The 15,848-nt window shown below is 46.3% G+C and overlaps 1 protein-coding gene across 2 annotated transcripts in view; it reads right to left on the bottom strand.

Annotated features, from left to right (window-relative positions):
• Positions 1 to 15,848, bottom strand: part of AP2A2 (adaptor related protein complex 2 subunit alpha 2) — a 537,324-nt gene that overhangs the window by 87,351 nt on the left and 434,125 nt on the right. For both annotated transcript variants that reach the window (XM_078682786.1, XM_078682785.1), the window contains exons 12-14: positions 3,885 to 3,982; positions 3,297 to 3,528; positions 501 to 677 (exon numbers count right to left, since the gene is read on the bottom strand). In XM_078682786.1, the coding sequence (XP_078538912.1) occupies positions 501 to 677; positions 3,297 to 3,528; positions 3,885 to 3,982 (507 nt within the window). The remainder of the gene's footprint in view (positions 1 to 500; positions 678 to 3,296; positions 3,529 to 3,884; positions 3,983 to 15,848) is intronic.

Consider the following 15,848-nt stretch of genomic DNA (forward strand, 5'->3'; position numbering starts at 1 on the left):
GGACACACATGAATGTTCTTTGTGAGGACAGTTCTGGATTTGCGGGCTGACACAGATCATAATCTCAGTGCCTACAATACAAGGCAAAAGTCACAATGTTGTTGCTACTACACGTCTACCAATACGGGTGAAGCACAACCGTTTCACACATTAAAATAGTGAAAACACTGCTGCCATTGGGCGATGGGATGTCTCAAGCATGGTGAGATGCTTTCTAAATTTTAAGCTCCCTACATATTTTCTAGGTTTATGTGGACCACATAGGCTCTTGCTTAATAATAATCTGGTAGCAATGCCTAGCGGGCATTCATGATCATGATTTTTTTCAATTAACTAGTCAACCATTTGTTACGTAATGAAAATAGCCATGATATTAAAGTAGTGAACAGAACTCGTGCACTGAGGTCCTCAAACAGGAAATGAAAGCATTAGAAAGCACCTTTGTATGACAGTTTGCAGCACATCTGGGTTGTTGCTTATAGGCGTTCCATTGAACATACCACTGTACTGGCGATGACCGGGGCGGGCTCAGTGCCTCCGTTCAGGTCAGATGAGCTTCTCTCCTTCTTGGCCTCGTCCAGATCGGTGACTGTTCCTGGGCCCTTTTTCTTCTTCAGTTTGGTAAGGATTGAGGACTCCCGCTCAGGGAAAGGCGGCATCTCCTCCAACACCGTGGCCTGCGCAATGACACCAAGAAAGAGATGAACAGCCTAATCGGAAGCACCGCCTCAGCAGAGGAATATTATGAGAGCAGTGTGATACACAAACATTCTGAATAAATTGAAAAATCGCATTACCGGGCTCCACAAAGATGCAGGACACACACCTGGAGATACTGATGGGCTACCAATAATGCAGATAAATGAATAACATTGTAGTGTATGATGACCACCCAAGCTACCTCAACACTGTTCATAAAACTGCACACAGACACAACATAAACATGGGAAAATCCAATGCTTTTACGAAAAATAGTCAAGTGCTGTTGAAGGAAGGGTACCTATTCCGACGATATTTAGCAATTATGCTGGGCAGGAAACATAAGGCCGACAATGAGGTGTTCGGTAAGCTCACGGATTTCCTTCAATTACAATGGTTTAGCTCTTCATAGTCCAGCAGTGTAAATTTCTGACCAGAGTGACTGTCTTGTGTATATCATTAGGATTGCATCAGTGATAAAAAAATAGTCCTAAGCAAAGAAAATTATATAAATAGGGATGGGTCAGTGTGTAACCGAGCCATTGTTTTTTATATCCACAGTAAACGTGTATTGAGATAATGCTCTTGTGAATGAATTCAGAGGACCTTGTGTGTAAATTGTGAGGTTCTGAAAATGTACTGAATTTTGCTCCTCGGTGGCATGAGTCCAGGCCTATTTCTGAATCTTGTAAAACAACAGTATGAAATCAATAGGTCATGATGACATTATCACTCTACTTTAACAATAGATCTACAGTACATCTAGCTCATATTAGGGGTAGACAAAATGAAAAGTTCACCAGCCAAGTCAGGGACACTTTGCCCTTAACGTAGACAGATGACGTTTTGAGACACCTACTCTTACAGCTAGTTGTCTCTGTCAAGGCAGCAAGGACTTTAGGTTGCAGGGAATTATTTTCCCTTGGGTCACTCAAGGATGCTCTGAGTGGCAACGGGGAAACAATGGGCAAAACCTGGCACCTTTGTAGCAAATTCCTTATTTGCGGAAGTTCCAGGCTGGGACTTTCTCTAGTGGGAAATGGGATATATAAGGCTCAGGACTCGGGAAGACAGTAGGAGCTGTGGTGGCAAGCTTGCAGCCCTTCACAAACGCCACAAAGTTTTGAAAAATAAACTGTGAAAATTGTGACTAAACTAGCATTGACAAAACCAATCATTTTGGAGCTAAGCAGTCTTCGCAAGCATCGCTAACAACAAAGAACAGGTTAAGTATTACTAGCAGAAGTGCATACTTCAATTAACATACAGAAAAAGTATAACGTGGGCAACAGCAGTGCAGGCTTCCTTGCAGGCACACAGAACAGATATGGTGCAACAGCAGTTATTGTGTTCCATCACTCGCATACAATAGGCACAACAACACCTCACACAGCTGCAATACAAGGTTTCTTCACATAGGACAGGAGTGGCACAGAAAGAAGCTACAGGTGTTCCTTTCATACTAAGGCTTCAAAATAGGAATAAACCATCCACGCTTTCTTCATACACAGACCGGAATACAGCAGCAGCGTCAGCTTCAGAGAAACAAGCACTCAAAAACAGCAGCACTACTGTAGGCTACACACGCATGCACATACGGTTGACCAGCACAGTATTAGAATCCCTCGAACAAACTGCGCAGTGCAAGCTTCCTTCACACAGGCACAACCGCTAGGACATTGCAGCAGTGGATTGAGTTATACAGAGAAATCTATAAGGGGCACGTGCACAGGTAGGGGTTAGGGGAGGAGACACATTCAAAGCGAAGGGGCAAGTGTAAGGTTAGGCCACAGTAGGGGCATGCGAAGGAAGCAAGGAAAATTGAGTAGAGACGTTTTTAATGAATACATTAGGATTTACCAGCATTAAAACAGCATTATGCACAACAGGAGATGAAGACTGCCCTGCTCTCAGTGAGTTGCAAACACATTTTCTTCTTCTCTTCTGTCCTTATCAGGGGTGAGGACTACGATTGGGGTATCCAGCCAACGCGTGTGGCTGGGCATTGGCCCCATGGCATTCAGAGGAGAGTGCTGTGCTGTACTATTTGTTGAAGAGTCCCTCTGTGACCCACAGCGCTGCAGGAGACACTCCTGTTCCTAAACCTCGCCATCCATTTGCATAGTATGAATCCCAGCGCCTTGCTGACTGCAGTAGGCACTGCAATGACCGCCCTCTTTTACAGCAGACAATGCGTGAGGGACGAATGCTAGAATGTTTACCTCACTTCAGCGTCAAAGGCCCCTCTCAACATTCCTGCAAAACACTGCCCCATTTAGTGGCTGTGCCACCAGGCAGCAAAACATAGCAAGACTGGTTGCGCCACTTTGATGTTTCGGACCAACAACTTGTGAGACCCTCTTCAATATGCCACACTTGAGTTACTCCACAACTAATCAACTGCTGGACACTCTGAAGCCATTTGCAGACCGTGAGGATTATTCTATGTTTATAAGTGGCCCTGCCTTGTCTGACGCCACCTGTTGTAAGTTCCAATGCTGAAAGACCACTTCACCCTCCTCCCACCCTCGAATTCTTAACCTGCTGAATGAAACTGTGCAGTTGCTGCATGTGCCGCTAGGGTGCGCCCTTCGTACCAGGATGTCTGTGCTGGCTATGGTGCTCAGCCGCAGGTACTCCACAGCTCGCTGCTGCAGCTCCACGTCTGCGTTCTTCAGTTGGCTGTCACTCCGCAGCACATCTTGAATGGTGGTCTTGATTTCCGGAAAGAGGTTCACAAACTTAATGTAGGTCGACAGCAGCAGCGCACGAGTGGGGACACTGCAGAGGTGGAACTTGGAGTGCAGAAGGTTGAATTGAATCAGGGGACTGAAAAAAGAGAGTAGATTAAGAGCTGCCTGCAACTGTGCAAAAATCAAAAGGCAACTCGCTGGTGCAGCAGCAGTACCTGGGTCCATACATATTGTCAGCACCAAAACTTTAAGCAGTGTTTACTCATCATTTATTTAAATTCCATATATGTATAAGGTTTGTGTGCATGTAGGTAATTTTGAGACATGACATTTGAGAGCACTGACATTTAGCATTGTCAGTGCCCGGAAACAGTGACAAGTAGAGTCTCTGAATACTATTACTGTATAAGTCCATATAATAAATGGAATAAAATCCAGCACCCTCCAAACTCTTCCCACCCACTGTCACCAACTCCAAGAAAACCACTGTACCTGGATCTCGGATCACCGGCTATCAGATTCCCAAACTCTCCTAGGATATAGCCGCCTACTTTGACTAGGTTTTCATGGCAGGCGGGGGCTTGCAGAGCCTGTTGAGATAAAATAAACAGAATACTGTTGCTTAATATGTCGCCAAGTTAGTCTCGGGCTGCTTCACAAGTCCACATCTCAAAATTCACCTGTTATACTAATACAGTTACAGTTCTCAATTGTTATAAAACAGCAGCTAACACCCTCTTGGTTCTTCCAAGTGTCTCATCTTTCTCAAGAGTATAGAGCAGTTGGGTTTCTTCATTATCTGGACAGTCAACACAGGAAACACATTCAATTGAGAAAATGGCCGGGATAGCTGATGCACTGTATAGGCACCAAGGTATCTGATACCCCAGCATCTGGATTTCACTAAGGACATATGTATACGAGTCCACGTCTCTCAGAAGAACTCACAGGGGCTTCCATTGCACGTCGCCTATGCAGAGTTGCCAACTTTGCTTGGACCAATCTACACAGCACAATAAGATACGCATAAGTGGGAGATTATCGAAGACACAAGGACACAAATATTCATCCTAATTTAAGAAGGTGATAGGCTTAGAGTAGGCTAGCTTGCAGTCAGCAGTGATTCAAAAATCATGTGATGTCCCAGGATCTACAGGTCTCCGGAATAAAGACATGAAATCTGAATTCCTGCAAAAAAGTATATTTGTTACATATTTGCCAAAGTCATATCATGAGCAGGGAGCATAAACTGGTAAATGTGCACAATAATAAGATGTGATTTGAAAAAAGGGTTTTTATTATCTAAAATAGTACACGCTCTTAAGGTGGCAATGCCATTAATCCTACGACCAGAGACTACACAGAACGTGCACCAACAGAATATATTTCTACAAGAACCTCAAATCCATGTTTAAATAGTTGGAAAATAAGATTGAATTAATACTGTCAAAACATGTTTGAATCTAATGAGACTCAGACCTCTGGTTATGAAGTAAGTATAAGGTATTCTACAACAAGGAGTTTTAGGATGTTGCACAGCATATACGTCGAATAAATAAGTAAGTTAAAGCTACTGTTCACAACTACTGAACCAGTTCTAAAGAGTGAACTATGAGCCCTATGAAATGTACTGCAAAATGTTAACAATTTCATATAACGCAACTGTGCCCTTTCACCCAAGAGGAGAACATTACACAACTGGTATAGTACAACTCAGACGAGATGTGTCAAGCAGGTTGAATGGTCGATTTGGGGGTAAGCACAACAATTATTGGTTCTAGCTTGTTATGCAACAGACAAGCTAATTAACGATGGAATGGAATGTGCCACGTCATTTAGAGAGGGTCAGGTTCATTCAAACTTTTCCATTCATTATTTAAATACGGTCTATACAATACGAACTGTATCTGACACTAGATATTCCTAAAATCAGGAGGGCACCAAGGCATAGGGGTTGTCTACTATGAGGTACAAATATGCATCTAATAAGTATTTAGCAGAAATATGACTGGGGACACAAGCAAAGGTGGAGCTATAACCCCAAAGTCTACTTAATCTAGCAATAGTAGCGCATCAAGTGATAGGTCCTCCCTTTTGACTACAGAGCGTGTGATTGCAGTTGGCCTATACAGCTGATGCAGACCAGCTTGCTTTCAACTTACTGCATTACTTGTACACAGGAGACTCACCTCCTCAAACGTTTGATCATTATCACATAGTATCACTGACAATGTATCAAACTACATTTATCCAAAACTCCCTGCTCTTTTGTTCCTTGTCGCACTATTTTGCATGATTCGGAATATATTTCCTCTCTTCATCTCCCCATACCCACAGTTTTACTAAAAGTTACTAACACGTTGGCAGCAGCATGGAAGAAACCACATGCCCCAGCCTCATCACTGTGGCACGAGAGACTATGGGGTCTACTGAGCATGGAGAGAATGGCGGACATCTTCCTGGGCAATTTTAAAAACTTTCTGTTCAGATGGGGCCCTCTGGTCCGTTTCTTGTCACGAGGCCTACCATCTGCGGTCTGCCCACCTACGTTCCGCGCACTTCACCTGTTTCAGGTTTAATCAGATTGCGTGACTGTGAAGCTCTGTATTGTGTGTGAGTGTTGTGGTTGCCACCACCAGGGGGGGGGGGGATGGAGAGGGGGGGAATTAGTTGGGTACGGGGTTTGTTAATTGTTGCGACGCTACCTAGCCTCTGGGGGATGATAGTCTCCTGAATCATTTGCAACGCTCTTCCATCTGCCGGCCGTTAGGCCACGCACGGCTTTACGCCTAGAACTCCTTGGCAGGCATTGGACTTACGAACTGAACTCTGTTATCGTGTCATGCCACCCCGCCTTGCAACTTCCAGTTTATGTCTTTGAGTGCTCATTACAGCTTCCCATGTGAGGGACTTCTGGCGGAATTGTCGCTTGTATGACTTTTTTTTTTTTTCCTTCTTTCTCTTTCCTCTCTTTTCCTTTTCTTGCAAAAGTTGAATAAAAATAAATTTTACAAAGTTACTAACACTAAGTCTGACCTCAGATGGGTTGGGAATCCATAAAAATGACCGTAACCAAGTGAAGTCTAAAAGTCAAAGCCCCTTTATCAAGCTTATTTATATAACTCCTGCTCCTTGAATATGCTCATTCACCATTTTATTGTTCTGCGCCACTAAACAGGCAATCTTCGGATGGAACACACCGCAAATACACGTTATTAATTCCCTATTTTGGAAATAATTTCAAATAGGCTTTGATAAATATTGTACCCCATTGTTATTTTCTATACCACTTGGTCACCTAAAAACTCATAGACCAGTTTGCACAGTGCTTTCATATTAGCTAGAGTAGTAAAATCTAGTTCAAATTGCTTGCTACAACACTACAGCCTAATGGAGTGCATGAAATCGTATGACAGAGCCTCTAAAGAGCCTTCAAAATCATTTGCTAATTTATCCCAAGGACAATCACCAGGCTCCTCTACACCATAACAACTTTTGACCATCTTTTAATATCATTTTCATGCCAACCAACTCTAATGTACTCATCTAGCAGTCTATCAATACCTGGCCATTAGCAGTCTTCCATGACCTTCAGTTACACAAAGTCTTTACCAAATGTCCATGGTAAACTGCAAATATAGTATCCCTTTCTCTACCATTCCAGTGGAACCACTTTCTCTAAACAGATCAGGTCTCTACATACAGTCAACACACAAGTCATTTTAATATATGCCTTAACTTCTGCCTGCATCTACTTTTAGGCTTCCATCTATAAATTAACTGCTCATTGGTGTGGTCAAGTCCACAAGTCCCTCTTGTCTATTTTGTCAGCTGTTCAAGTAGATCCAGTTTCTCTAATCTGGTTCTGTAGCATATGCTTCTTTCTGTAACTTTACAGAAAAATAGAAGATTGTGAAGAAATGTACGAGTAACGATGTATCTGGTAGAGACGATGTCTAGCCGCAGATTCCTTAACTTAGAATATCCCCAGGCGTCAGACTGGATCTGGAAATATTTTGCAGCAGCACCTCTGCACGCCGGGGGACGGCGCTGCAAGGCTCCGCCCTGACGTCGTTAGCGAACATGACGTCAGCAAACCCATACAAGTCCCTCCCGGCGCGCTGACGTCAGTTTTCTTCTGAGAAACTTTTCCGCGCCACAACGCAGAAAAAACACCAAAAACTGTGAGAATATGGGAACAGTGTGTGAAAAACTGATGAAAATGAGTGAAACAAAAAGAATGGGATGGTGAGAAACACCTCCACAAGGGACAGTAACAAGCGCTGTACACTTGAAAGCAATCGAAGAAAAAAGAGCCAAGTAGAGCTCTGAAAGCAGCCCTCCAAAAGCGAAGGCAATGCCCTCCCCCGAGGCATACGAATTAAACCAAGGCAGACGACAGAAAGCATGCAATCATAAGAGCCGACCGCAACAGGCAACAAGACCTGAACCATAAAATTTAAAATGAGCCAACACAGGTCGGCAACACAAGGCATGCCGAAACCTATGGAAGAGAACTATTGGGGAGAGGCCCAGTAAGGGAGACCCAAAAACAATGAAAAGGGGCGGGAGGGAGGGAAGAAAAACGGTATTAGACCCTACACTGAAAGGACCATAGTCTGGGTGTAGGAAAGTAGAAGGAGACATTATCCCTGTGCCCCATCACTAGAATGGGAGGAGCAAAAACAGGGAGACCAGAAAGAACCATTCTCCCGATGAGGAAGATGAAAGATGTCACCCGCAGGAAGACAAAGCCACCCAAGGGAGGCGCGAGTATAAAACTTAACCAGGAAAGGTCATCGTCACCCTAAGGGAGGCGTGAGCATAAAACTCAACTTGAAATGGCCCTCGCAGAACGGGGAGGATGGGCGGGCGTTAAGGAATCTGCGGCTAAACATCATCTCTACCAGATACATCGTTACCGAAGGTAAGTAACTCGTACATCTGACAGAGACATCTAGCCGCAGATTCCTTAACTTGGAATAGATACCAAAGCCATATCCCAAAGGAGACGGGTCTGCGACTGCACCCCACCAAGTTCCAAGGAACCCAGCCGTCAACAAGTTGAAAAAAAACACAGTGTGAGCAGCAATGCCACAGTGGCCAATCCCAAACCAGAAGCTCTGCAAGGAGCGACAACCGTGGGAGGCAAGAGAACCTAAGTCGCCGAGGGATGGTAGGAAAACCCATTAGAGTGCACAGTGCAGAAAGAGACCACAGCACCAGAAGGGCAGTGCGGAACGAGAAAGCCCAAAACCTGATGAAACGAAGGGCCCAGAGAGAGGACAAAATGGTATACCCGAGTCCCAACAGACCGGGTGAGTACCCTGAACAGAGGAAGAAGCACTGTGGAAGCGCACCAATAAGATCACCTGGGACAGCAGCGGGAGGTGTCCCAAGCTCATGAGGGAGCATACTTGATAATGCACAATTATCCATTTCCAAAGGTACTGGAAAGGGCAGACATAATAGCACAAAATCAGGACTACAAAAGCAGATGCGGATGGCTTAAGTACCCAGGTTAGAACGTGTGCAAAGCCAGAACCACACTAAGAAAAGGAAAGGCACAAGGAAGTGCCGTGAGGAATAGTCCAGATGCTTTATCAGGTACAGAACCTGTGAAAGGGACAAGGTCGGATTGGGATTGAAAATCGGCCCGGGCACACACAAAAAATAAAATAAAATCGGCCCTCATTTGCATAATGCCTTTCCTCAAATCACTGCTTCAGCGTAATTGCATTAAAAAAGAGGGGGGACTTAAAAAATGCACACATTAATTTACACTAGTGAAACACCTGAAAACAAGTGAGGTCTCTTCTACTGAGGCCCCATGCCCCGCTCAGTATGTGCGCACACTAATGTGCCGGCCAGCGAGACAAAGGGAGTGTTACCTCTGCCTGTTGCTAAACGGGGGTGGGGGACCGGCGGTCTTGCGGGGGGGAGGGAGGGGGTGGCAATGAGCTCCCATCTGCCTGCAGAAAGGCCACTCAGCCACCCACTGGGCCGCTTTTCTATTCCGAAAATAGAGACACCGCCCAAATCGGCACCAGACTGCTCAAAAATGCAGCCCACAGCAGGATCTCAGACACCGGCCCCTCGGGCATTGCCCGAATGCCCGTGTTACCAATCCGAGGCTGGAAAGGGACCTGTGAAACGAACACACATGGAAGGAAGGACTGCACCTTCAAGAAATCCATGGCAAACCCACAGACACCGCAGCAAGAACCCAGTGTGTGTGACCTCTGGGTGGGTGTGTGTAGATATCAAACAGTAGAATATCAACCAGAAGGATGAATGGCATACAAGAAATAAGAATGCACCATGTAAATGTAAATGTGTAGTACTTGTATAGCGCACAAATCACCCATGAGGCATCTCGGCACTTGTACACATACCGCTGTGAAACCCTTCCTGGCTTTTCCCTGTGAAGTGCCCACTCCTAGGCACCCCCAAGGTGAAGCCAGGCATCCTAGCGTTGTTGGGGCCGTTGTGGAGATTAAGCAAGCTATTGCCCAGAGTTGCAGAGTGGGACCCATGATTAGAATAGGCACCGATGCGAGAATTATCAGGTCCGAGGAAATTGAGCCCGAGACCAGTCGAGGCGGGAATTGAACCCAGGTCCCGGGCTAGACCTCTGCATCAGGGTCTGCCACTCTAACCATTGAGCCACACTTCTCCACCGTAGGTAGCAACAGCCATGTACAGCAGAACCAGACTAAAAAGTCCAGATCCAGAAGCGATACCAGTCACTCGGTATGGAGGAGCCGCAGTGGCACACGAGGCAACCGGAAGGGTGACCGGTACAGGAATCTCCAGTAAACAAAGCGCACATAGAATATGATTCCAATAGAGATGTACACACAAGAACAAGGAGGACAATTGAGATCCTAAGGAGAGCACCTCTACAGAGAGCAGCAGCAACAGCAGCAGCAGCAGCCTGAAGTATAAGAAATCGAAAGACCTCACTCGAAGGGCCCCGAGCTGGGGACGTACCTCAGAAAGCGAGGCACAAAGCAATGTACATGAACAACGCAAGTGAGGAAGACGCCACCAAGCAAGAACAAAGCACAATAAAAACTACCCACCACATAAGAGGAGGGGAGAACCAGGCATCGGAAACGACAGCTACCTGTAAGAGCGAACACAGTGGAGAGCAACCACCAGACAAGATAAAAGAAGTGCGCTGTGGCAATGTGGCGTGCCTTAAGGCAGCGACAGGGCACTGACCAAGGCCATTCACTGATAGGACATCTGCAAAACCATGCAGAAGTGAAACAGACAAGGAAGGGAGACTGAAAAGGATCTTTCTGGAGAAACAAACGATGCAGAAACTCAGAGAAAGGGTGCATCTACACTTGCAAAGGAGTGCCACGGACGAACTGCAGACTCCAACGCATAGGTCAGAGAGCGATGCCAAAGGGCGGACTGCCTGAATGTGAAAAAGACCATAGTCAGAACTGCAGCGCAACGCCCTTGGAAAAAGGCTCCACAGGAGCCCACCAAGCCTTATGTGTAAGGGAGGCAGCTACATAGCCGACAATAAATGCCCCACATAGGGTAAGCCTAAACCCCAGCCTGGGGCACCTCTTGAGCCGAGGCTCATAGACAGAGGATCACAGAACAGCAGCAGCATTAAGCAGCTGATGAGCCGCAATAAGGAAAACAAAAGCGGTGATAAGCTGACTAGACCACCTGGGTATTACAGCATGAACCATGGAAGGAACTGACCATAAAAGGATGTCAAAAACATGATATTATGGCAGGCTAGACAGGAGGCGGTTGACTGCTGAGTCCGCATGACTGTCAAAAAGGGATACTTCATCAAACGGCAAATCGCGTAAACTCTCCCGGATATTTTCAGGGAAACCACCATCGCGCAGCCAAGCATGGCAACGCAGAGCGACAGACCTGGCCATTGCCTGACCCACAGAGTGGGTAGAATCAATAGCTGATGGAATACTAAACTGTGCCATGTCCCAGCCATGATGAAGGAGATGAGCTAGATCAGCACGAGGATATTCTGGAAAAGAGGGAAGAAGACCTTCCACCGAGTCCCAAAGGGCAAAAGTAGCACGTGCGAACACGCAAGTTGTGTTCAAGGCATGGATGCACGTACAAGTGGACGCAAAAATATGACGTCCACAGGTCTCCAACCAACGAGACTCCCTGGTGGGAGGCAGTAACAGGAGAGACGAGGAAGGCTGCGTGGCGAAAACCACCTGGACGACCCGGCCCTGAGCCTAGGATGAAGGGACAAGCATACCAGATCATTCGGAGCTGGACGATGCCGATGAGCAATGGCCCAATCTACAGAGTCACCCAAGGAGGGTCGTGCCCATGTACCAAGAAGGGCATCGAATAATAATCCACCAAAAGGCAGCAAGGGCTCCCCCTCTACCTCATCCTGGTGGAGGATATGCAACAATGGGTCAATAGATCAAGAGACCGAGGGAGGCTGTAAGCTTATAAGAGAAGCAGCCTCGCGAACAGCATTTGCAAATGCAGCACTAGCCTCTGTAGCCATTCTAGGTGGCGAGAACAGATCTGTAGAGGACGATTGAAGGCTAACTCGTCCAATCGAAAAGTAAGACGCCGCAGGTGGAGGAACTGGTGGCCACTGACCAGGGGGAGGCAGAGCCAAAGGGCGATGGACAGCCCTGGTTGTACTGGAGCTGCGTCCTCCTCAAACAGAGATACAATTGGGGCTGACGCCCGTATCAATATCGACAATAAGCAGAGGCGACTCTGTCCTGTCTGGGACCGCGTAGACTCACCCTCAATCAAGGCATGTGGAGAGGAAGGATGTCGACAAGGAGTCGAAACCCGTGATTCGGCCATCGCCGAAGTCGATGCAGGAAGCCGCAAAGGGCTATGCGAAGAAATGGCGATGGGCTCAACAACTGACTGGGATGCCCGTCCGGGCCGTGTCCCGACGTCGCACCGACTCCGGAACGGGAGTCGAAGGACTCTGCAGGCGCCGAGGACGAACCCGCCGGCGAAGACCCGACCTGAGTCCCTACCTCCACTGTGGGGCCCGAAGGCGCGCCAGGGAGAGGAGGTGACCCAATAATGGAGTGCAGAGCCCTAAAGTAGGCTTCCATTTGGGCCTGAGTCGCCCCATCACCCAGAAAGGGTGGGTATAAGGGGTTGGACTCCGGGGGACCGGCGTCCGGCAAAGACCGTGAGCCCCGCTGTCATGATGAAGGGAGGCCGACAACCTACGTGACTTGTAGTTCCGCTTACCTACGTGAGACGAATGACGTCCACGAGAACGACTTCGCGACCGGACTCTAACAGAAGCCCCAACCTGAGATGGAGAACTGCGCGGAGGCGCTGAGCGGGACATCCGGGCAGCCAACAGCTTCATCCGGCTCTCCCGCAGGAATTTCAGCTGCATCTGCTGGCATGCGTCTCACTCCTCAGAGTCGTGGTGCGCTCCTAGGCACCACAATCAGATCGGGTGCGGGTCGGTCGCCGACATCTGCCGCGCGCAGGTCTCACACGCCCTAACGCATCACACTATTCCCGGACACTTGAAGGCATGCAAAAGACCTGGGCAACAGGCCAGGTTAAAGGAACCGCTTACTCCTGGATCCGCGTTGGGACGCGGAAAAAAGGAAAAATGACGTTAGCGTGCCGGGAGGGACTTGTATTGCTTCGCTGACGTCATGTCCGCGGACGACGTCAGGGTGGAGCCATGTGGCGCCAGCACGCAGAGTTGCTGCTGCAAAAAATTGCTGGATCCAGTCTGACGCCTGGGGATAATCTCAGTTAAGGAATCTGCGGCTAGATGACTATCAAATAAGGTGAGCTCAAACCTCAATTTACATCACTGATAAAGGGATATCAAAGCATAATGAGTAACACATTTGCAAAATGCAATACTTTGTGGCTAATGCCATCACTCCAAAAACGGGCTAACCATAGAGTAAATATAGTACCTAAAACTCTAATGGCCTCTTCCACTCTCGCTAGTTGCAAAACTGAAGGCAAGCAAAGTCAATTAAAAAAATCCAGGCCATCTGAGTAGACATGAAAACAGCGGCCTAATTCGTGATTGACCTCCTATTAAAGGAGCTAGACCAAAAATCAGCAACATCAATCTGGAATTTGGCCATAGACATTGACTCCTAAGCTGTCATTTAAGACTCGAGTAGCCAAGGTATTGCAAAACCTGCTTTGGCAAACCTAGAATAATGAGATAGCTACTCTTTTTTATTGACCAGCAATTTCATGTACCCGTCATCAATGACCTAGTCCCGTGGTTCGTAACCGTTTGACTTCTGTGGACCCTCCCTTAATTACTGGATTCCTGGGACACCCACTGAATCATTATTGGGATCCAGGGACCCCTTGTAGGTCATTACTGGAAGCTACGGACGCTGGCCTCAGAAATGTCAATAATTTGAACTGCAAAACAAAACACAAACAACAAGCACACATCAAACCAATACACAAAAAATTAAGTATTTAATTCACAAACGGACATTTAAAAAAAATCCAAATTTTAATTGAACTGGAAAGGTGGGAGTTTTGTATATTAAATTGAGGCCACCCATTGGTCATACTGTATTCTGTCTGCTGTAATCTGATGCTTCCTACCTAATTATTAGGGTCCAAATTCCAATTCTTCACATTTATAGAACTTTTTAAAATGTTCAATTTACATTTTGCTTCTTTATTTATATGCACTTTTTGATCTATTAACAGGGGTGGCTCAGAGCGTCGCCCCGCTAAGCAAAATGCCCAAAAACAAGCCCCAGAGGTGAAAAATAAAATGGTAATAGTTCATTTAATACCATTTTATTTTTCATCCTCCCTGTCCCAAACAAGTGTCAGGAGGGGGCAGGGCTTGTTGCGTGGTAGCAGCAGAGGGGAGGGTGTTCTGTCTGAGCACTTTTCAATGTGTGCATGTCATTTTGGTTGGCCGTCAAGCGACGGCCAGGTAGGCGTGCGCACTTTGAAAGCTCTAACCTTAAAACAGCTAGGTAAGAGCAAGCACTGGCTTCCAGGGTCTTCGGGAGAGGCAAGAGAGGCCGCTCCTTCCAATTCTGGAGCTGCTCTCATGCAGCATGAGAGCAAAGCCAGGATTGGTTAGAGCAGTTGTTGACGGTCATGCGCTGGAGATGAAGATGAAAACCGGACCGAAGTACGGAGGACGTTTGTGCAGGTAAGTGTGTTTTTCTTTTTTTTCTTTATTTAATGTGTCCCCCACCCATTTGCCCACCCCACCACTCTCTAGTACTGCCAGGGACAACTGTATTAATATTATTTAAATTTTATAAGCAACCGTGCAAATCCCTCCCCCATCCTACCACCTTTCGCCCCCAAACTACACTCCCCTCCCGACACCCCACCCCCCATTAGGCGTCAAGGATGCCCAGGGGTCCCTGGACCACAGGTTCAGAACCGCTGCCTAGACCAATACACACTGGACTATGATAATGGCATGGTTATCGTCCATCGAACCATATACCAAACAAATCCACTGACTTGGCACAGACGTTTTGATGGTATGATTCCAATTACTTTTTCCGCTCTCCCATCAATCCTTCTTAATGGTGCCAAGATCTTGTATAGCCACCCTCGGACACAGGGCATTTTCAGTGGCAGCTGCTTAGGCCTAGAACTCCCCATACAGCTTTACCTTCACTCGGAATGTATACGACTCTTGTTAAGAAAGAGTAGCAACTGTATCTCTTACTGTCTCTCTGTGTGCAATTTATTATGTATTAGCGCCAAGATTCAGCATGTGTGCACTAAAATACCCCTATAGACCATTCATGCTATTTGTTTGGGTGCGTTATTCCTACGGTGCGTGAATAATGCACATGCATTAGTTGCCATGCGTGCATTGTGAATGACGTGAGCGCGATTGTTTTTTTCCCCAATGCAAGATGGTGGACGACATTTGGTTTATTAAAAACAGAAATACAATCGAAGTAACTTGCAAGCACTTTTTCACTGTAAAGCAGAACCGCATCATTGGAGGGCTCTAAAAACAATAAATGAGATTAAAATAATTGTTATGAATTATTGGGGTTTTGAGGAGCAATGGAGTAAAAAGCGAGTAGGGTAGGAAGGAACGGGGGGCATACTTTTTCTATAGTTAGGTCCTCAGATAATACTAAAACATGCTGTGCAGTGGCAACAAAAAAAAAAGAAAATATTCAAAGTTCATCCAATTTCGAGGGCAACTACAGTTAACACCTTCCGGACACTGTCACTGCTCAACTTTTAAAGGATTAACCCTGTAACTATGTAGTAAGAGATGCCTTCTTGGTACCACCATCTGTCTTACATCACTCTTGCTCAGTTCCGAAATTTGATACATATGTTTGCAGAAACTGATTCAATATGATTTTCAATTTTCATTGAACCATTCACTGCAAATTGGAAACCCCGTTACACATGTATGTTACAGTTGTCATCCTTTTAAGATATCCACTTTTAAAC

The sequence above is a fragment of the Lissotriton helveticus genome, chromosome 3_1 (genome assembly GCF_964261635.1).
Source record: "Lissotriton helveticus chromosome 3_1, aLisHel1.1, whole genome shotgun sequence".
Taxonomy (NCBI): domain Eukaryota; kingdom Metazoa; phylum Chordata; class Amphibia; order Caudata; family Salamandridae; genus Lissotriton; species Lissotriton helveticus.